Genomic DNA, 22,030 nt, shown 5'->3' with positions numbered 1-22,030 from the left:
CCACCAGTGAATAATCTGATTTCAAATCAATGAAGATGACTTTAAAAAAACTGTACCAAAGCATTTATTAGTTTCATTGGTGCACACAGTCAGTTTCTTAGCAAATTAAATATTTAATATTAAAGCACTTTTAGAATGTGCCTAGTAATGCCTTTGTGCCTAAACAAAAAGCTTAAAACCTGGAATGCAAAGATAACCCCAAGCTTCTTTTCTTGACTGCAAACCATCTTCTTAAACCCCTCTCTGCTCCACCCTCTCTTCCAGCCCCACATCCCTCCAAGATATCAGCGCTCCTCTAATTCTGGCCTCTTGTGCATCCCTAATTTTAATTGCTTCACCATTGGTGGCCGTGCCTTCAGTTACCTAGGCCCTAAGCTCTGGAATACCCTGCCTACATCTCCCCACCATGCTTTCCTCCTTTAAGACACTCCTTAAAGCCTACCTCTTTGACCAAGCTTTTGGTCATCTGACCTAATATCTCCTGTTGTGGCTCGGTATCATACTTTGTTTTATAATGCTCCTGTGAAGCACCTCGGGACATTTTATTATGTTAACGAGTCAATGGGAATCAGGGGGAAAACCCTCCGCTGGTTGGAGTCATACCTAGCGCAAAGCAAGATGGTTGTGGTTGTTGGAGGTCAATAATCTCAGCTCCAGGACATCACTGCAGGAGTTCCTCAGAGTAGTGTCGTCAGCCCAACCATCTTCAGCTACTTCATCAATGACCTTCCTTCAATCATGAGGTCAGAAGTGGGGCTGTTCACTGATGATTGCACAATGTTCAGCACCATTCACGACCCTTCAGATACTGAAGCAGTCCGTGTAGAAATACATCAAGACCTGGACAATAGCCAGGCTTGGGCTGATAAGTGGCAAGTAACATTCGCACCACACAAGTGCCAGGCAATGACCATCTCCAGCAACAGGGAATCTAACCATCTCCCCTTGACATTCAATGGCATTATGATCACTGAATCCCCCACTATCCTGGGAATTACCATTGACCAAAATCTGAACTGGAATAGCCATATAAGTACCATGGCTACAAGAGCAGGTCAGGGACTAGGAATGCTGCGGCAAACAACTCACCTCCTGACTCTCCAAAGCCTGTCCACCATCTACAAGGTACAAGTCAGGAGTGCGATGGAATACTCTCCACTTGTCTTTATGGATGCAGCTCCAACAACATCCAAGAAGATCGACACCATCCAGGATAAAGCAACCGCTTCATTGGCACCCCATCCAGAAACATTCACTCCCTCTACCACCGACGCACAGTGGCAGCAGTGTGTACCATCTACAAGATGCACTGCAGCAACACACCAAGGTTCCTTGGACAGCACTTTCCAAACCCGCGACCTCTACCATCTAGAAGGATAAGGGCAGCAGATTCATAGGAACATCACCATCTGCAAGTTCCCCTCCAAGCCACATACTATCCTGACTTGGAATTATATCGCTGTTCCTTCACTGTCGCTCGGTCAAAATCCTGGAACTCCCTTCCTAACAGCATTGTTGGTATACCTACCCCACATGGACTGCAGTGGTTCAAGAAGGCAGCTCACCACCATCTTCTCAAGGGCAATTAGGGATGGGCAATAAATGCTGGCCTAGCCCGCAATGCCCACATCCCAGGAATGAATAAAAAACATTCTAAAAAATAAATTGTAGTCTTAATTTTGAGAGCCTTTTTGAATGGTTGCAATAGGGCACAATCGACAGAAACACATTATTTTGATCAGCGGCATGGCCTTGTTAGGCATTTGGATATCTCTTGTATTTTTTGTTGAGCTGTGGGGCATTTGTTACTATCGCCTACATTTCTGTTTCCGAAGTAAAATGTAACCAGTTGTGGTGTGGACCAGCATGTGAAGCTCACCGAGTAGTAAGAATATGGAGGCGGAAGACATCAGGCCGAAGGGAAATGAATTCTGACTGAGGACATCATCGCTGCGGTTCATATTGCACTTTTTAAAAATAAAGACAGAGTAACTGAACAAGGACCCCCACATACACACACATAGACAGACAAGTCAGGATATGTCACTGATGTGATAGCCTGTGCTGTTAGATCACCAAACAGCCTGTCTACAACCATTCCCATAGACAATGGCCTTTTGAAATATGTGTGAATGGTTTCCTTCTTGCCTTATCAAGATGCAGATATCACATCCATGGGTGGTATGCACCCAAGACTCTCCCCTGCTGACAGCGGGATATGACCACATGCAGGTAATCTTGCATAGCCAGGATGGGATTGATAAGGCACTGAAACCCAATTGGATGACCCAATTCAAAACATAACCTTATATGTTGAGGGACCAGGGTCTGAAAGGGGTATAAAGTCACAGCTCACAAGGACATTGTTGCTATAGCTGGGAAATGTGACTTGGTCAGTCACAGGAAGTCGTGCAGGAGAAGTCATTCAGTGGACCTGACCAACTGGGAACGAGCTCCTGTACGCGGGTCTACTAAGCAACTGGTGTAAGTATATACTATTGCTTGGTGAGTTTATAATAAAGGTGTTCCACATAAAGTGGAAATTGCATCCAAAGTCTGTTTTGTGCGATTAATACTCAGTACGGGGTCAGGACCTTAGACGGAAGTGAGACCCCCTTTTTAAGAGTCTTACAGCCTGTTTTGTGGGCACGCTCAGTTCCAATGTGAAGCTTTTTAAACCAGCATTAAAGCTCACAGAAATTTGATTTATACTTGACATAACTTAGAATTATAGAATCATAGAATGGTTACAGCACTGAAGGAGGGCATTTGGCCCGTCATGTCCGTGCCGGCTCTCTGCAAGAGCATCTCACCTAGTCCCACTTCCCCGCCTTTTCCTCGTAGCCCTGCAAATTTTTTCTCTTCGGATAATTATCCAACTCTCTTTTGAAGGCCTCGATTGAATCTGTCTCCACCACATTCCACATCCTAACCACTCACTGTGTAAAAATTGTTTTTCCTCATGTCGTTGTTACTTCTTTTGCCAATCACCTTAAACCTGTGTCCTCTGGTTCTGGATCCTTTGGACAACAGGAACAGTTTTTCCATATCTGCTCTGTCCAGACCCTTCATGATCTTGAACACCTCTATCTAATCTCCTCTTAATCTTCTTTCTCCATGGAGAACAGCTCCAACTTGTCAAACCTATCCACGTAACTGAAGTTCCTCATCCCCGGAACCATTCTTGTGAATCTTTTCTGCACTCGCTCTAATGTCTTAATATCCTTCTGAAAGCTTGGTGCCCAGATCTGGACACAATACTCCAGTTCAGGCCAAACCAATATTTTATACAGGTTTATCATAACTTCCTTGTTTTTGTACTCTATATCTCTATTTATAAAGCCCAGAACCCATGTGCTTTATTCACCACTTTTTCAGCCTGCCCTACAATCTTCAATGATTTGTGCACACCCAGCTCCCTCTGCTCCTGCAGCTCCTTTAGAATGGTACCCTTTATTTTATATTGCCTCTCCTTGTTCTTCCCACCAAAATGAATCACTTCACACTTTTCTGCATGAAATTTCATTTGCCACTTGTCCCCCACATTACATTAGCCTGTCTATGTCCTCTTCAGGTTTATGATTATCCTCCTCACAGTTCACAATACTTCCAAATTTCATCATCTGCAAATTTTGAAATTGTGCCCTGTACACCCAGGTCTAGGTCATTAATATATATCAAAAAAAGCAGGGGTCCCAACACTGACTCTTGGAGAACCCCACTATATACCTTCCTCCAATCTGAAAAACAACCATTCACAAATACTCTCTGTTTCCTGTCAATTTTGTATCCATTCTGCTACTGTCCCTTTTATTCCATGGGCTCTAACTTTGCTGATAAACCTGTTATGTAGCACTTTATCAAATGCCTTTTGGAAGTCCATGTACACCACATCAACCGCATTAACCTCATCAACCCTCTCTGTTACCTCGTCAAAAACTCAAGCAAGTTAGTTAAACAGGATTTGCCCTTAACAAATCCATGCTGGCATACCTTAAATAATCCACATTTGTCCAAGTGACTATTAACTTTGTCCCGAATTATCGTTTCCAAAAGCTTTTCCTCCACTGAGGTTAAACTGACTGGCCTGCAGTTGCTAGGCTTGTCCTTAGACCCTTTCTTGAACAAGGGCATAACATTTGCAATTCTCCAGTCCTCTGGCACCACACCTGTATCTGTGGATCTTTTACACTGATGTGGCCAATTTCAGGTTCTAAATCAGTCATAGGTCTAGGAGGATCTGTGATGACATCATCAGCTTGTATAAATAGACATTAAATATTTTTTCTGTGTTGGATAAAAATAGCAGTTGTGAATGACCTGCTTCAAATGTCATGTCATGTTAGATATAATTAATAGTAACTGCATCTTAAGTGAGTACAGTTTAGATGGGCCGATGGCCTGATTCTATACAGCAACATTCTATGATTCAAAATATTTGTTGCATGCTATGGCTAAGTGGTGTCATCTCACACCTTATGCACTAAATAACTGAAAAAATAAGCCCTAAAATTAAATGTGTTTACCATGTAACTGTTTCTGGTACTGCCAATAAATCTATTAATAAAAAAGAGGGAAATAAGCAATGTCTAAAGGCTGCACTGGGGATTATGACCCACATCGTGAGTATAAAAAAGTGAGGTTGTTAACACATTTTGGAGGGTACAGACAGTCCTGGTGAAGTTTGAAAAAGGGATACACAGCTGAAATGACTTAACAGTAAGAGTTTTAAAACATTACTAGTCAAAAAGTATACTTGCAGGTGACAAGGTTTAGCTGGTTTGGTATGTTTTGGTTACCTAGACATTTCAAAGCAGATCCTGGCGCAGGCGCTCTTGCTCTCTCTGACGTCACCGTGCCGTGGGTGAGGGGTCAGGCGCATGCGTGCTGGCGGCGGCGTTCCTTGCTGAATGTCCATATGTCGGATAAAGCGGTTGGCGTTTTTAAAATGCCAAGCGAGCAATGCAGAGGCTGGCGTTTGATGTTGGGAGTGTTGGTGAGACTGGGGGTGTGGGTGGTTGTTAGGCGCAGGCCTGATAGAAGCAGCGGTGGCTGGAGGTCTTTGGGCCACTTATATATGTTGGGCGGTGATTGTTTACAGCTGTGCCATAGAAACGGATGTGCGGAGCAGCGGTAACAAGGACAGGGAGAGATAGCCGCCGAGTCTTGGTCTGTTCACAGCAGGTAAGGAACGCATCGAACCGTAAACCGATTGTCTGCTAGTTTCTGTGGGCAGCTGTTGGGGAGGGGAAGGAATGGTATTGGTGAAATACAATTCTGACAGAGTTGTGTGATACTGGGCTGCGCAGTGGTTAGCACCGCAGCCTCACAGCTCCAGCAACCCGGGTTCGGTTCTGGGTACTGCCTGTGCGGAGTTTGCAAGTTCTCCCTGTGACGACGTGGGTTTCCGCCGGGTGCTCCGGTTTCCTCCCACCGCCAAAGACGTGCAAATTGATAGGTAAATTGGCCATTGTAAATTGTCCCTAGTGTAGGTTGGTGGTAGGGAATATGGGATTAATGTAGGAGGGTATGTGGTAGGGAATACGGGATTAATTAGTATAAATGGGTGGTTGATTGGCACAGACTCGGTGCCCCGAAGGGCCTGTTTCAGTGCTGTATCTCTCTAATGACTCTGTGCGCTGAAGTGGATTTGTGCTCCAAAACTGAGCTCCGAATGCCGTGACTGAAAACATATGACTAGATGTTATAGGTATGCACTTTATTGGAAAACTTAGGCTTTTTAAGGTAATGTTGCCACTTGTATGTTTGATATTTCTATTAGTAGTTCATAATGTATCTTAATAAAATGTTCACATTTCTTAATATTGTTGTGTTTAGTATTCATTTTGGATTTTGTAATTTAGCAAATAAACATACGCTGCCCATACCGGACTAGCCTTAATTTTAGGATTACCATTTGAGATTGTATTAATGCTGGACAATTAATGTATGTTCTGCATTATGTCTGTGTAACTCCACTAAATTCTTCTAGCATCCTGAAAACAACCTTCAATCTACCTTCTGACTAGGGATTTCTGTGTCAACTTTTACACAGTGGTTCGCTGTAACCTGGATCCCAGAAGACCAAAGCCAAAGATACTTTGCTTTTTAATCTGATAATTTCTAATGAGCTAGCTGTTGAAGTTATTTCCCAAAAGTCTGAAAACAATAAGCAATTAATCAGCCTGTCTCACTAAGAAATTTTACACCCATTGTTTAGGGACGCCCCTGGCCCTGGGGACTTGGTAGGGATTATCTGGCACAATTCATTACTTTCATTCTCTTCTTCTTTGGCCGCCTTGTCTCGAGAGACAATGGGTAATTGCCTAGAGGGGGTCAGTGGTTTGTGAAGCAGCGTCTGGAGTGGCTATAAAGGCCAATTCTAGAGTGACAGAATCTTCCACAGGTGCTGCAGATACAATTGGTTGTCGGGGCTGTTACAAAGTTGGCTCTCTTCTTGCGCTTCTGTCTTTTTTCCTGCTAATTGCTAAGTCTCTTCGACTGGCCACTCTTTAGCCTGCCTTTATGGCTGTCCAGCAGCTCTGGTGATCACTGGCAACTGACTCCCATGACTTGTGGTCAGTGTTGCGTTTGCAGACGTCTTTAAAGCGGAGACATGGACGGCCGGTGGGTCTGATACCAGTGACGAGCTCGCTGTACAATCTGTCCTAGGGGATCCTGCCATCTTCCATGCGGCTCACATGGCCAAGCCATCTCAAGCGCCGCTGGCTCAGTAGGGTGTTTATGTTGGGGGGTGCGAGGGGGAAGGGTGTGCAAGGGGGTGCGAGTAGGGTGGGTTGCGAGGGGAGAAGGTGGTGCGAGGAGGGGGGAGGCGTCCGGCGGGGGTCGCGACCCTGGCAAGCAGGCCAGCCCACAGCCTGCAAGGTGGCCTCGATGTCGGCGTCCTCCAGGCTGACTCTGCGCTCGTGGTCGCCATCCAGCTCACGGTGGAGCTTCTTTCCCAGCTCCCAGCTGTGACGGCGAAAGGGCGACCGTGGCCGGATTGAGGCCCTGAGCCTCGACGACTGCCTCATGGGCACTCTGGCCACCTGCTGCTCCCCGTCGAGCTCCCACTGCATTATCAGTGTTTAGATAAGAACAGAGATGGAAACACTGTTAGATTGCAGGAAAGTAGTTAGAGTTTACTTGTTTAAATCAAACAAGTTGACCCACTGATGTGGGAAATGTTTTAGGCAAGTACATGAAATCAAGTTATGATTTTAATTAAATGAATTTGAGCATAACTGTTTGTATGTTGACTTGTGATCTACGAAATAAAGCAACTTAACGGTTTGTACCTGGCCTTGTCTTACCAAGTGTTTTCATGGTCTGCCTTCAAAAAGACTGAAGAAACACTAATGAGGGCATGCCCAGAAGATTTGTTATCCATTTTGTCTATAATGGGAGACATATTGCATCCTCTGTGTTTCCTATTGTATGAATTGACATTGGGTAGAACATAGAACAAAATACAGCAGAGAAGGAGGCCATTCAGACCATTGTGTTCGTGCCGGCCGAATAAGCTATCCATCCAAACTAATCCCACCTTCTAGCATCTGGCCTACAGGGTAGCGCGAGTCAACTGCTGTCCATAAGGGTCACTTACGGGAGCGATTGTGTGTTGATCCCAGCAAGGAATCTGCAGAATACCCTGAACTTGTAACAGCAATATTGATTGTTGACACACTAGCCTGACTCACTAATGGAGTCTGAGGGCTAGGAAATTTTATGTGCAACCCTAGATAGCTCAACAGTCCCTTAGCACTGGAAAACTTAGCAATGAGCTCTATAACTAGCTGGTTAAGCTTTACCAGTAACCCAAAGCCTTGACTGTTACCAACTTGTGCCCAAGTCCTGTCGGCTTGGGTAAGTATTGTCTCCTTCTTCTTTGGCCTCCTTATCTCGAGAGACAATGGGTAAGCGCCTGGAGGTGATCAGTGGTGTGTGGAGCAGCGCCTGGAGTGGCTATAAAGGCCAATTCTAGAGTGGCAGGCTCTTCCACAGGTGCTGCAGAAAAATTTGTTTGTCGGGGCTGTTACACAGTTGGCTCTCCCCTTGCGCCTCTGTCTTTTTTCCTGCCAACTACTAAGTCTCTTCGACTCGCCACACTTTAGCCCCGCCTTTATGGGTGCCCGCCAGCTCTGGCGAACGCTGGCAACTGACTCCCACGACTTGTGATCAATGTCACAGGATTTCATGTCGCGTTTGCAGACGTCTTTAAAGCGGAGACATGGACGGCCGGTGGGTCTGATACCAGTGGCGAGCTCGCTGTACAATGTGTCTTTGGGGATCCTGCCATCTTCCATGCGGCTCACATGGCCAAGCCATCTCAAGCGCCGCTGACTCAGTAGTGTGTATAAGCTGGGGATGTTGGCGGCCTCGAGGACTTCTGTGTTGGAGATACGGTCCTGCCACCTGATGCCAAGTATTCTCCGGAGGCAGCGAAGATGGAATGAATTGAGACGTCACTCTTGGCTGACATACGTTGTCCAGGCCTCGCTGCCATAGAGCAAGGTACTGAGGACACAGGCCTGATACACTCGGACTTTTGTGTTCCGTGTCAGTGTGCCATTTTCCCACACTCTCTTGGCCAGTCTGGATATAGCAGAGGAAGCCTTTCCCATGCACTTGTTTAATTCTGCATCGAGAGACAGGTTACTGGTGATAGTTGAGCCTAGGTAGGTGAACTCTTGAACCACTTCCAGAGCGTGGTCGCCAATATTGATGGATGGAGCATTTCTGACGTCCTGTCCCATGATGTACGTTTTCTTGAGGCTGATGGTTAGGCCAGATTCGTTGCAGGCAGCCGCAAACCTGTCGATGAGACTCTGCAGACACTCTTCAGTGTGAGATGTTAAAGCAGCATCGTCAGCAAAGAGGAGTTCCCTGATGAGGACTTTCCGTACTTTGGTCTTCGCTCTTAGACGGGCAAGGTTGAACAACCTGCCCCCGATCTTGTGTGGAGGAAAATACCTTCTACTTGAACGCATGTGAGAGCATGTAATAGAAATACATAGAAGTTGATGGGGAAGTTACAGAGAAACTTATTTCCTCCAATAGGGAATATAGTACAAGGGAACATTAATCTTAAAATTTAGGAATGAAATCGGAAAGCACCTTTTCATAGGGCAGTGGAAATTGGGAACACTGCCCCTTGATGGCCACGGATGCTGGGTTACTTGAAACTTTCAAGACTGAGATGGACTTTTGTTAGGCAAGGCCAGGGTAGGTAAATGAGGTTGAGGTTTAAATCTGACATGATCTCACTGGCAGAACAGGCTCCAGGGGCTGAGTGGATTACTCCTCTTATAGTGTCATAGAGAAATACAGCACCGAAACAGGCCTTTCGGCCCACCGAGTCCATGCCGACCATCAACCACCCATTTATACTAATCCTACATTATTCCCATTTTTCCCTCCCACATCCCCACCTTCCCTCAATTCTTCTACCACCTATCTACACTAGGGGCAATTTTTACAATGGCCAATTGGTCTTTGGCATGTGGGAGGAAACCGGAGCACCCGGAGGAAACCCACCCGGTCAAAGGGAGAACTTGCAAACTCCGCACATGCAGTACCCAGAACCGAACCCGGTTCGTTGGAGCTGTGAGGCTGTGGTGCTAGCCACTGCGCCACTGTGCTGCCCTGTTCCTAAGGTATACACGGAAACAGGCCATTCAGCCCAATCAGCCTGTTGTGATGATTACCTATCATAAACAAATAATCCAAATCATATTTACTCATCCTGTTCCTATGTCACATCATCTCTGAACGCTGGAAACATAACTCCCTGAGGAGTACAAATGAGTGCTTCAGCAAGAACTAAAAATCCATTTGGACAGTGGGAGATAAAAAAGCATTTATAATTATGTAAACAACTTAGAAAAAAACAATTCTTTTGTGGAAAAGAGGAAGGCTAATACATAGATAAAATACTTGAATTTTTTAGCAGATGCTTGGGAGGTGCAACAAAATATTCTAATGCTAGTACCTGGGAATAAAAAGTTTTAGGGAGTGAAGAACAAACAGTTAAGCAAATTCTTTAATGTAGTAGCTAAATACTATTACAGATATATCTGTGAACCTTGTATCTTTCAGTATTGGTAAGGTCTGTAAAAATTTATCTCAAGTCAATTATGTGATAGATTCAGTAAATTTGCAGGTTACATGGGCAAATTAGTTTGCATTTGGGTTTTGGTAGGTCCACAGTGAACATAGAACCTGCATTACAGGTCTTGAACTACCTATGACATGGGATATCTTCCTGCTTATTTAGAAAGTTTGTAAATTGAGTAGTGAGTCACTACATTTCGTAATGTTCTGCAATTATATTACACGCTTTCTAATGTGTGTTTTTCTCCCTCACCATCATCATGTTAATCTGTATTGGACAACTGCACTGAATCCATATTGTAATAAAAATGTAATGCCAAATTTTAAGTGCATGTTTACTAGGTGTAGTAGTGGAGATAATGTCTGTAATCCTAATCTTGGATATCTGTATGATTTACTGTTTAAATTCTGACATTCCCAGGCAAAACCAGACAATGGAAATACTAACAATGTAAGAACTGTGCAAAATCAGGATGGGTCCAGATGTCCCACTACTAAACGACTACAAACAGGAATTCTTTTGGAAACGATTTCCACAGACGGTGCTAGGAGGACCACGATTTAAACTTGGATACTGTGCTCCACCTTACATCTATGTTAACCAGATCATCTTGTTCCTGATACCATGGGTTTTTGGTGGTGTAGGGACTGTTCTTTACCAGCTAAATACATTAGAAGATTATTGGGCATCAATCCTTGCTGCAGGGTTGATGCTGCTAGCAGCCTTCATCATTCAAGGCATGAACTTGTGGGTCAGGCAAAAGAATGTGACTGTTGAAACATTCCCATCTGAAAATACTTTGGCCGATGAGGACGAATTTGATTTCTCCAGCTGTGCTGGGCCAGAGACAGTAACATTTATCATACCTGGAAAAAAATATTTAGTCAATACAGTTTTTCACTCCATTCTAGCTGGAGCATTATGTGGCCTTGGAACGTGGTATTTGCTGCCTAATAGGTTAATGATACTATATGACAACACAGGGGCAACTGTTGTGCTCTTTGTTTTTGGTTGGGTGACTGTGTGTATTGGAGAATATTCGTTAATAATAAATACTGCTGTGGAGACTGCTACATTCCAAACACAAGATACATATGAAATCAATGCACTTACTCGACCACTTTATATTTTTGCTTTCATTGCCGTGGATCTTGCCTACAGGTATATAACCTTTTAATTCTTCAGTATGTTGATTTGGTGAGAAATTAGTTCTAGTTTTACAACTGAATAAAGTGACCAAGGTTGTATCTGGATTCAGATTTTGACCTGGGTTTAAATTGTGGATCTCTATTCAGATTTTGATGTTTTAAAGATATCACAACCCATATGGCTGGATATGTTAGTTAGGTCTAAAACTATTCAAACTTGGAAATTTTTGGATAAATTAAATTTAGATTTTTTTGCAAACTAGCCTAGTTTAGATTCTGAAATGCCTTTTCAGTTCTTCCCACATTAGGGCTGTATTTGAGAATATTAATAGTTTGGGTCTTAAGTGTTTGAAGTGGAATAACCTTTGTGAACTGGGGTTAAAATGTAAGAAGTTCAGCAAAGCATCTTCATTTTCACGTATTGAGTTTTAGAGGAATGTTGCCATGTCTCTAATTTGAACCTGACTTATGGTGGAGGAGCAAAAATTAGCCAGTCAACTCCAAAAGAGCTGAACATTAAGAGCTCCTGAGCATGGAGGTTGGTTAATTTTGTGGATAGAGAAAGTAGAATGTGCAATGCTAAATCTAAAATATCTTCAAATTACTGATCAAAATATGTAGCTTAAAATTTATCTTTTTCTATCCCAAGTAGAATTTTCCATTCTTGCTAATAGAAATTTATCAGCATTATATTGCCTTCTGCTTTGAGCAAATGTTAGTTGGTTATAATATTTAAATAAAGGTAGGCTAACTAAACCTAGAGGTTGGATTTTGAATGAAGAGATTGATGGCTGAAACATTTGGTACATTGGTGCTTTTAGTATTAATATTTGCCTCCTTCCTTTCCTCAGATTTACTGTAAACCCAACCCTGCTTCAAATAAATCCGATTTTGCACATTATTTTTGTATTTCTGCCTTTCTTCTGGGCAATTGGTATTTTGCCTCCTGTGGATGCACTTTTCTTATGGATTCTCGAACAAGTCTTAGAATTTGGTTTTGGAGGTTCACCCATGGCAACCAATGTAAGGTAAGATTTAAAGCCTTCACAAATGCGAAACGTGAGATGATTTAATAGAAAAGACAATTCCTTCATAAACTTATAATTTCACATTCGTATATTGCCTCCTTCTGCAGTCCAAAAGCTATAGCATATGTTGTGATGGCCATTTGATAGAGTGGTATTCAGGAAGACCAACCAATTTCAGGCCTCATTTGTACAGCATTTGGTGATGCTGCAAAAACATTTCAGAGCATGTGGTTTTATGAAAGGGTTTGCGATTGTGTTAAGATGCTCCTTGTCAAACAGATCCTGATTCACAACATTGCTCTTCATTGTACGCTGATGCTTTTTGAGACCACACAAGAAAGGCATTTTTATTCTCTGATGAATGTTCTTTTCTACCCTCCTCTCCTGAAGTCGTTGTTTTTCTAAGGTACTGCTGAAAGAGTGCCAGAGGCCTTTCAGTTCTTTGCCAAAATTGCATTTATTTAATAGTGTGAGACTTGACAGTGAATGTCAGCGTGCTATTCATTCATATGACACCGTAACCAAACTTGATCTTGTCCTCATCTGAAGTGCATGTGTGCTTCCAGCACGGGTCACTGGACAGCGGTCAGAAGGGGGAACCATTGCTAATCTCTTTCCTAACCCGGAGGCACTGAAGCTAATTGTTGGAACCTTCTGCCTCAACTAACTGGGCAAATAACAAGCATCAAAATGTGGGATTAAAAGCAAAATACTGCAGATGCTGGAAATAAGTTATCAGAATTGATGAAAGGTCACAGACCTGCAACGTTAACTCTGCTTCTCTCTCCACAGATGCTGCCTGACCTGTTGAGTATTTCTAGCATCTTCAGTTTTTATATCAAAATGTGGGACATTTCTGAAACTTATGGTTCGCTGACTTGATAAAAGCTCTTAAAAAAAAAAACTTGCATTACTTTTACAAAGCATAATTTAACAACTGCCTGTTTTCACAAACTGTGATGCAAATACTTTGCCTTCTAACATCCTATTTCAATTTATGTTGTTGGGGGTGGGGATAAAGATCCCTGTATTTCAATACTCTGCATTATCACTCCAAAGTGCACAATCTGTAAACAGTGATAGCAGTGATTATTCAAAGAACTGAAGATGGGCAAATGAAGAAAATAAGTGGGGGAAGGGAGGATTATCTAACTTTTCTGTACATGCATTTCCTGAAAATTAGACTGTACCATTGTGTACCAGGAACAAAACTTTTTGTTGTCAGTTACCAGGTAATACTCTGTAAGCTTAGTTACAAACATTATTAGTGCTGCAGGAGGTTTGTATAGCTTATTTTCAACTGATTTTTTTTTTTAAGCCACTGTCTCGTTTTCTCTTCAATATGTTTAATTGCATATCAGCCTGCAATTATCATTCTTGCTGGCATTTTTAATCCGTTAGCCTGAGACCTGCAATGTGCTTAATGATTGACCAGATTTCTAGATGTGAAACTTTTGTGCTGTTGCCTCATAACACTGGGATTACTAAATTTGAAAATTACTTTTATATTGGAACAGGACTTGCTTTTGTAAAATGTATTAAGACTCTAGTATAACAATGCAGTTCATCAAATACCATTTAATGCTACTACAGTTGAAGTTTTATTTGTGATCCCTCAAAATATCATCCTCACAACCTATTCCTGATAAAAGTTAACTTCAGTATGTTTCTATTTAAAAAAGCTACCATTTTAAACTAGAACAAAGGAACAGGAGTAGGCCTTTCAGTCATTGAATTTTGTTCTGCCATTCAATAAGATTATGGCTAATCTGTACCAAAACTTTCTTATCCCAGCTTTATTCCGTGATACCCTTACCTGACCAAAAATCTATTGATTTCAGTCTTGAAAATTTCAATTGATCCAGCACCCACCGCTTTTTTGGGGACAGAATTCCAGATTTCCACTATCCTTTTGTGTGGAAAAAATACTTCCAGATTTCATTCCTAAATGGCTTAGTTCTAATTTTAAGATTATGCCTTTTATGTTGTGGATTTTTTCACCAGAAGAAACTATCAAATTTTAAATATATTGATTTAGATCACCCCTCAGCCTTCCAAGCTCAAGAGAATACAAGCTAAGTTTATGCAGCCAGCTGTCATAATTTAAACTGAATAGAGATGTTAAAAATCATGAGGGGTCTAGACAGAGTAGGTAGAAAAACCCTACCCATTGACGGAAGGGTTGAGAACACCAAAAACCACCAACAGGAACGTGAGGCAAACCTTTTTACACAGCAAGTGGGCAGTATCTGGAATTCACTGCCTGAGAGTGTGGTGGAGGCCGATTCAATCATGGCTTTCAAAAGGGAATTTGTTAAGCAACGGAAAATAGAATTTGCAGGGCTATGAGGAAAGGGCCAAGGAATGGGACGAGCTAAGTTGCTCTTGCAGAGAGCCAACACGGACACAACAGGACAAATGGCCTCCTATGTTGTGACCATTCTGATTCTATGAATTTCAGGGAATACCTATATCTCTCTTCCAATGGAGAGAGCAAAGCAGGACGAGACAGCGTTGGGCTTCACTCGCATTGAAGGTTTCCCCAGAATCTGAGGCGAGAATGTTATCACTGAGCCAAGGCTGACACTCTTTGCACCCATTTCCAATGCTCCTGACCTCTTGAGTGATATTGGTTCTTAATCAGCCATTGTTCTTGGTCTTAGCCCCATTAATCTGCTGCTCCAAGGTCTGCCGTGATTTTGTCTTGCGTTTAAATATATGCAAGGTGAACAACTGAGCTCTCAGCAGCATTGCTGAACCATGCTGGGGTCAAATTCCTCCCTACTCCTCATTCTCCTCTCCACCCGACTTTCTCGATCTGCCTCAACGTCATCCTTCCACTGCCCCCGGGCTTCTTGCTGTTTAGCTACTTTCCATGCTCAACTTTCACCCCACCCCACCCCTTTAGCCTCCAATGATGCAGTCCTTCCTTGGCCCTACTTCAATTATCCACACCCTCCAACCCTGCTTCACCTTAATTTGATCTTGACACTGCATGTACAACACTGCAGAAAATCTGCAGGTGTATGGTAATATTTTCTTTGCCCCATGATCATTAATGTGTACATGCACTTGAGACACAATTGCAAAATTTGTGGCTATATTATATATAGTAGGAAACTGGAGAAACTTTTAGTGTTGTACTAATGTGTTTAATTTTACATCTGTGTTTTTTATTTCTGCAGGCTGTTGGTTATGTTTATTGTGTCTATTGGAGTGGTGGTTGCCACATTCTTTATCCCCAGCACTCTTGGTGTGGTGCTGTTCACAACTGGAATGGGATTTATACTTAGTCTGGATCTCAGCCAAGTTGAGGCTTCATTCAGATTCTGCTGCAGGACAGCTCATGCCACATTAGGATATCCTAAACATTTTAGTAACCGAATTGGATGGCAGCTTGGCTGGAAAGAAGCCTTGATTTATATTATTATTCTTATAATGACACTTGCGGAAGCTGGTTTATTACATTTATTTGCAAGAAGATCAACTACATCTAGAATAAATCCTCAGACCATAATAAGCTATATCATAATAGCAACACTGGTAGTATGGAAGATTTTCCAAGAAATTCAAGGTGCATATGTTCTATTTGGATTCTTCCGAAATCCTTTGTTTCCTAAAGGCGTAAGAACTGTGAAGGTTTTTAAGCAGAAACAAACAATGTTGATGAAGGCTGGCTTGATTCAAAGGATTCTCCTCAATCTCAGTAAGTTGCCTAAAATGATAATAGACTAGATGATCAGTACTGTGTGTAATTTATCTCTGGCAAGATGCCTGTCTCTTAATCCCTTTTATAAAAAATAAAATCTTTTTCTGTTTCTACGGTGTCTTAACACTTCATCCTATAGGCATTTACAAAATTTTTAATTTTCAATTTTTAAAAGGAATAAGTCTCAACACATGCAGCAATATGAGACTGGGTAGGTTGGAAAGAGACCACGCAGGTGCTGGGGCCTATGCCAAGAGGAATCAGTGGATGTGCAGCTGCAGTCTTGTATTCCTGACTTGATAGTACTCCTGTCACAGATCAGCAAAAAATTGGAAGCGGATTATAGATGGAAGCACAATCTTGCGTTTTTTTTTGTGTAGTCCAGTGGAAAAACATGAACTTGATGTCCAGAGAAGCCATGAATTTGAAGCCAGATTTGAGAGAAAAACCACATCCTGATCTTATCTAGATCTTTACCAAAGCTCACAAGTTAAGGTTGGGGGGATGGGGTTTGAACCATCAGACAGAGGCCGTTTAAACTAGCAGTGAACTTGAAGTTTGGGCTAAAAATGCACCCACTATTAGAATCAGGGGAACTTGAACAGCAGAAGAGAGGATTTAGTGGGGAAAGAGCAATGGATGGCAGCGGATAGACGTGGACATGGAGGCGCTCCCTAGGGAGGTGAATGCCCAGGAGCTATCTTACTTAGGTCACCTGTACAGTTTGATGGCTCCGCTTCCGACAGTTTCGGAGTGAAGAATGGAGTGAAACAGGGTTGTATCCTAGTCCCGCTCTGTTTGGCATCATCATCTCCATGCTCCTGACCTTTGCCTGTCCTGCAGATCTGGAAGGAGTCTACTTGTACGCTAGGTCAGACATCAAGCTCTACAATCTATCAAGGCTGAAAGCGAAGGCAAAAACCTATCTCCTCCTGATCAGAGAAAACTCCTCTATGTTGATGCTGTGCTAGTTGCTCACACAGAAACTCGGCTACAAAGATTCATGGACTGTCTCTCCCATGCCTGTAACTTGTTCTCCTTGACCCTAAGCATCAAGAAAACTGGTCATGGGACAAGGTGTTGCACATCCGCCACTGATCACACTAAATAACTTCCCACTGGAAGTGGTTAGAAAATTCTGCTACCTTGGGTCTGCAGTTACAATCTGTCCCTAGACGCAGAGCTTGATACACACATAGGAAAAGCAGCTACCATCTTGACTGAAACGCACATGGAATAACACCAAGCTGACCCTTGGGACCAAGCTGATGGTTTATAAGGCCTGTGTTCTCAGCACCTTGCTATTTGGCTGTGAAACATGGGTGACTTACAGCTAACCGGAAAAGAAGCTCAATAATTTCCATCTTCGCTGTCTGCGACGCATTGTGGGTATGTTCTGGCAGGACAAAATCACAAATGTGGCAGTCCTCTCAAAGGCAGAGCTCCTAAAGTGTGTTGGCACCAATCAAATATCGGCAACTTCGGTGGATCGGACACGTCTTCAGGATGGAAGACAGTTGCATACCCAAGCACTTCTGTATGGTGAGGTAGCCAGGGCCAGGCAACCAGTCGGGCGCCCAAATCTCTGCTTAAAGGTTGCTTGCAAGTGTGACGTGATGGCCCTAAATGTCGACTATTGCACCTGGGAGTCAGTAGCTGGCGGAAGAGGGAAATGGTGACACATCCTGTGGACTGGTTGCAATAGCATCTTGGTAATAGGTGCCAACGCCAAAAGCAACAACTCACAGCATCACTTGGCAGCTTCTTGTGAAGCACTTGTGACAGAACCTGCCTCTCAAGGATTGGCCTTCACAGCCATCAGCAAAGGTGCACCGAGAAGACACTCCATCTAAATGGATTGTTTGCTGCATGTCTGTCATCTTTTGCAGATGGAAGGATGCCAGCCAGTGCTTCTGTTGATCTGACAAATCCAAAGTTATCAAAGACTGTCTAGAATTGTTGGAACCTATGCTGAGGGGAAAAAGGAAATTGGGCCTAGCACAGGGAGAATGTTAGAGAGTGGAAAAGGCCCCGAGTACTTAATACCCAGGACAGGTATCCAACAAAATGCAGAGGTTCCTTTTTGACATTGGACTTTTTGTGTTTGGGAGTGTGTATTTTTATTTGTAATTAAATCAGTACGGAATTGTCCATTTTGTACTGAAAGTCATCACACCCTTCCAGCTGAAGGTGAAATTGTAGTGAAATGGAAGAGGGGAAAGGAAAAATGAACAAATCATTCGGAAGTAAATACAACGTTAAAAACCTGATTGATGCACTGGTACCACACATTAGAATGTAGCACCATGCTACAGAATGGTAGGACAGGTTTTTTCCCCTCAAACTTTCTTCACTCCAAGTTCAGTTCTTTCCTGAATCTGACTTGAACTTTCAGTAACATATCACTTGAAACCAGTGGAAAACTTTTTGTTTGTTAATAGCTTTCATTTCCCATTTTCAAATCCTGGCTCTTGCCGGTTGTCTGCAGTATAAACGTGCTTGTGGTGTGTGCAAGGAGAATTTGTCAGGATCAGAATCGACAAAATACAGTATCTTTGTTTCAACTTGATCAATGTTGTGATCCTTTTCAAAATGTTAGAAACATAATAATGAAACATTTTGTATTTGGAGACTATAGTGGGGTTGAACTGTTCTAATAACAGTCTGTTTGTTCCAGTCTCTCCATTTGCCATGGTAGCCTTTCTTTCAGTTGATACTTCACTAGAGGATCTCCATACAGCATCTCTTTGTATTGGATTCACACGGGCATTCCGAATAGTAAGTTATGTAGTATATTGGTGCAATGAATTTTTTTACATTTTAAATTTATACAACTATTTATACCGTTTTATTTGATTTTAAAAATCGAAATGCATTTTCTGAACCAAGTTATACCTTCAACTGTCCAGGCTTAACTCTGGAATTCCCTCCCTAACCTCTTTGCTTCTCTACCTCACTTTCCTCCTTTTTAAGACACTCAAAACCTGCCTTTTTGACCAAGCTTTTGGTCATCTGCCTTGATAGCACTGTGGCTTGATGTCAAATTTTGTTTTGTTGTACTCCTGTGAAGCACCTTGGGACATTATGTGGCATCTTTAACATACTACAAATACAAGTTGTTGTTCATGTGACCATCAAATTAAAAGTTTTTGCTCATAAATCCAAAACTCTGTTGTTTTTAAAAGAATAATATACTTATGCTCTGTGATCCTTCCTGTTCCTCAAAATCTCATTTGATTCTATTTTCTTGGTCCATTTAATTTTAAATCCAGCTCACTTGCTTGTCTCCAGCAAAAACATCTCTACTTCTATTTCATTAATCACATTCAAAAACCTGTTTTTTTAACCTGTTTACACCCTCTTCCTGGTCTTAAAATGTTTGATTTCTGCTGAGATAGAAGACAGACAAGATTGTGGTAGAATCTGGGGGTATATTTTGCTTTGTAAAGTTCAAGAAAGATTATACTGAACTAAGGAAGCTTTTAATTGGAGGTTGATGGTTTGAAGCTACACTGCAGGACTTGAGTATGTAATCTAGGCTGGCACTCCAGTGCAGTGCTGAAGGAGTGTTGCATTTTTGGAGCTGCTATTTGAGATGTTAAACCAATGGCCCATCTATTTGCCTATTTATGTTGATGTGTAAGATCCTCTGGCGTTATTCAAAGAGGGTTTTGTATCTTCCTGGTGTGCCAACTAGCATTTCTCCTCTCACTGAATATCACCAAAGACAGATTAACTGATTGTTCATCTCATCGCTGTTTTTGGGTTTTGCTGTGGAAAAAAATGGTTTTGCTTTTGCCTACATGTCGCTGCGCTTCAGAGATTTTTGAAGAATGTAATATGCCATATAAATGTAAATGTTTTTTTACATGCTGAGCAAAGCCCTCTGATTGATGAGAACACAGTTGTTGATTACCACTTGGTATATGACCGTAAAGAGTTTTCTTTACAAAAGAAACATCTAAAGGGGAAAAGGGAGTCCTTTTATAGAGTGATGAGGCTACATTGAACCCACATTTCCTCTCTCTGGTTACGGTAGTATAATGTTTATGGCACATCCCAGGGGGTTGAGAGTCAACTTTTACTATGGAAAATTTTGAAATTGAAGCTAATAAATCTGGAAACTAGAGTTGGACAATAAATGCAGCCTTGCCAGCGCCATTCACAACCCAGCAACAAATCTCAAGGAGAAAAAAAAAATCCTTATCTTGGCTTTACTGTCCAAGAAAGGCAATAGAGAATTTCGCTCAGAGGAAATGGAACTTTTAAAGCTTAGTCACTCTGAGATTCATTTTATCCCTGGTACCTAAAAATGGTTTACTTTGCCAATTTTCTTCTCTGCTGCAGGCACTGACTCTCTTGCTTGGGGTTACATTTCCAAGGGTACTGGCAGATCCCCAGTAACTTGGCCAAGTAATGATTGTTCGTGTGCAGCCATAAATGACTCTATGTTGTTACAGTGGAGGATATCACAGCCTAATCCACTAAAGTCCAGCAGGGGTCCTTCAATAGGGACTCTTAAGGCAAATTGTAGCACTCCATATGTTGTCCCGGTTGAAATTGGTTAACTCAGCACAGACAGGAGCAGGGTAAGGGCCCGGACTTTGCAGTAGGAATAATATTGACGCTGTCAACGCTCATCATTATTAAGGAGTAAATCAGACCAAATTTCTGGAGACCACACAAACTCCGTTAAATGCGAAAATCATGAAATTGCTGTCTGATTTGCGCTGTTCCTCCACAAACTTCGCTATACTGGTACCGCACCGAGAGGCTTGACTTTCAAATGCATGAAGGGTGAGAGTTGCAGTACTTACCCGCTAAACGTGGCAGAAAAAGTTAGGGTTTGTCTATTCAAATCTAAGTAAATGTTTAACAGTCTGATGAGTCTTAATTACTACCAAACAACCTCTTTGGTACCGAAATTTATTTTTACAAGTGGAGTCTCATTTCTTCAGACTTTTAATTATCGCAGATGTAAAAAAAAAAAAATTTTTTAAATCTCGTTTGCTTCTCTTAATCTCATCTTTATTTCTTTCCCCCTCTATTTTGTTTTCTGTACATGATTTTTACATTGAATTAAATATTCTCACTTACACTTCCTGGTTCAGACTCTGCATACCTCAGTCAAGATTCTTCAGTCTGATTGGTTGAAGAAACTTGCTGTTGCTTGTCCTGTTCACACATGTCCCAGATCACCTGTAGAGGACATTGTGCTGTATCAGACTCCCAAAGATCATAAGCTGCCACTTTAAAAGCCCATGAAAGGTCTGTGAGCAGCTATAAGCATAATGTGAATGCTGTTAGTTCACTGCTGACAGCAGAATCCAGGCCAATGGCTTGGTAGTAAGAGATATCAACATTTTTGGTTGATCCTGAATTTTATTTTAAATTACTTGCCACAATTAGACTACATTATAGGAGAAATGGTCATTGATTTTTGTATAACTGAACATAGTTTTTATTATTTAAAATGTCTCTTGTTTTAATACAAGTATCTGGCTGTCTTAATAGGTGTGGCAGAATACAGAGAATGCGCTATTGGAAGTGGTAGTGATAGCAATTGTGCGACTTGCCACATTGCATTCAAGTTTGGTGTGGTGGAACAGTATGGGTACAGGAATCCAACTCCTAATGGTAACTGCAATTTTTATTTTATCTGTTTTCCTGGTTAGTTACTTGCCTATTAGCATGTGCTTTACCAGCAGGGAGCGGTTATGGTTTTCTGAATCTAGTGGGAACCTATAAGCCATAATTCAGACACTTAAAATCCAATATTTCAATCTTTTTTTGACTGACAATAAACAAGTGGTGCTCTGTGCATTTAAAAATATTGAACCTGACAATGTCATGGCATGTGTAATTTAAATACAGTAACTGAAGAATAATAAAGCAATTTCACTGTATAGTTAGGTTCTGGTTCTGTCCATCTGTGACCATTGCATTGTTGCCAAAACAATTATATTTTTAAAAAAAATTATCTTAACTGAAGCTTCACAGATGATATCTCTTGTATAACATATTTGCTTAT

The 22,030-nt window shown here is 41.9% G+C and overlaps 1 protein-coding gene across 3 annotated transcripts in view; it reads left to right on the top strand.

Annotated features, from left to right (window-relative positions):
* The first annotated feature begins 4,876 nt into the window (after window positions 1–4,876).
* Window positions 4,877–22,030, top strand: part of pcnx4 (pecanex 4) — a 40,314-nt gene continuing 23,160 nt past the window's right edge. For all 3 annotated transcript variants that reach the window (XM_068038799.1, XM_068038798.1, XM_068038797.1), the window contains exons 1-6: window positions 4,877–5,184; window positions 10,535–11,275; window positions 12,114–12,290; window positions 15,476–15,996; window positions 18,677–18,777; window positions 21,514–21,636. In XM_068038799.1, coding sequence (XP_067894900.1) covers window positions 10,587–11,275; window positions 12,114–12,290; window positions 15,476–15,996; window positions 18,677–18,777; window positions 21,514–21,636 — 1,611 coding nt within the window. In that variant the 5' untranslated portion in view covers window positions 4,877–5,184; window positions 10,535–10,586. The remainder of the gene's footprint in view (window positions 5,185–10,534; window positions 11,276–12,113; window positions 12,291–15,475; window positions 15,997–18,676; window positions 18,778–21,513; window positions 21,637–22,030) is intronic.

The sequence above is a fragment of the Heterodontus francisci genome, chromosome 9 (genome assembly GCF_036365525.1).
Source record: "Heterodontus francisci isolate sHetFra1 chromosome 9, sHetFra1.hap1, whole genome shotgun sequence".
In the NCBI taxonomy this organism is placed as follows: domain Eukaryota; kingdom Metazoa; phylum Chordata; class Chondrichthyes; order Heterodontiformes; family Heterodontidae; genus Heterodontus; species Heterodontus francisci.
Note: the sequence above shows the minus strand (reverse complement) of the source record. Positions and strands in the feature narration are given on the sequence as shown.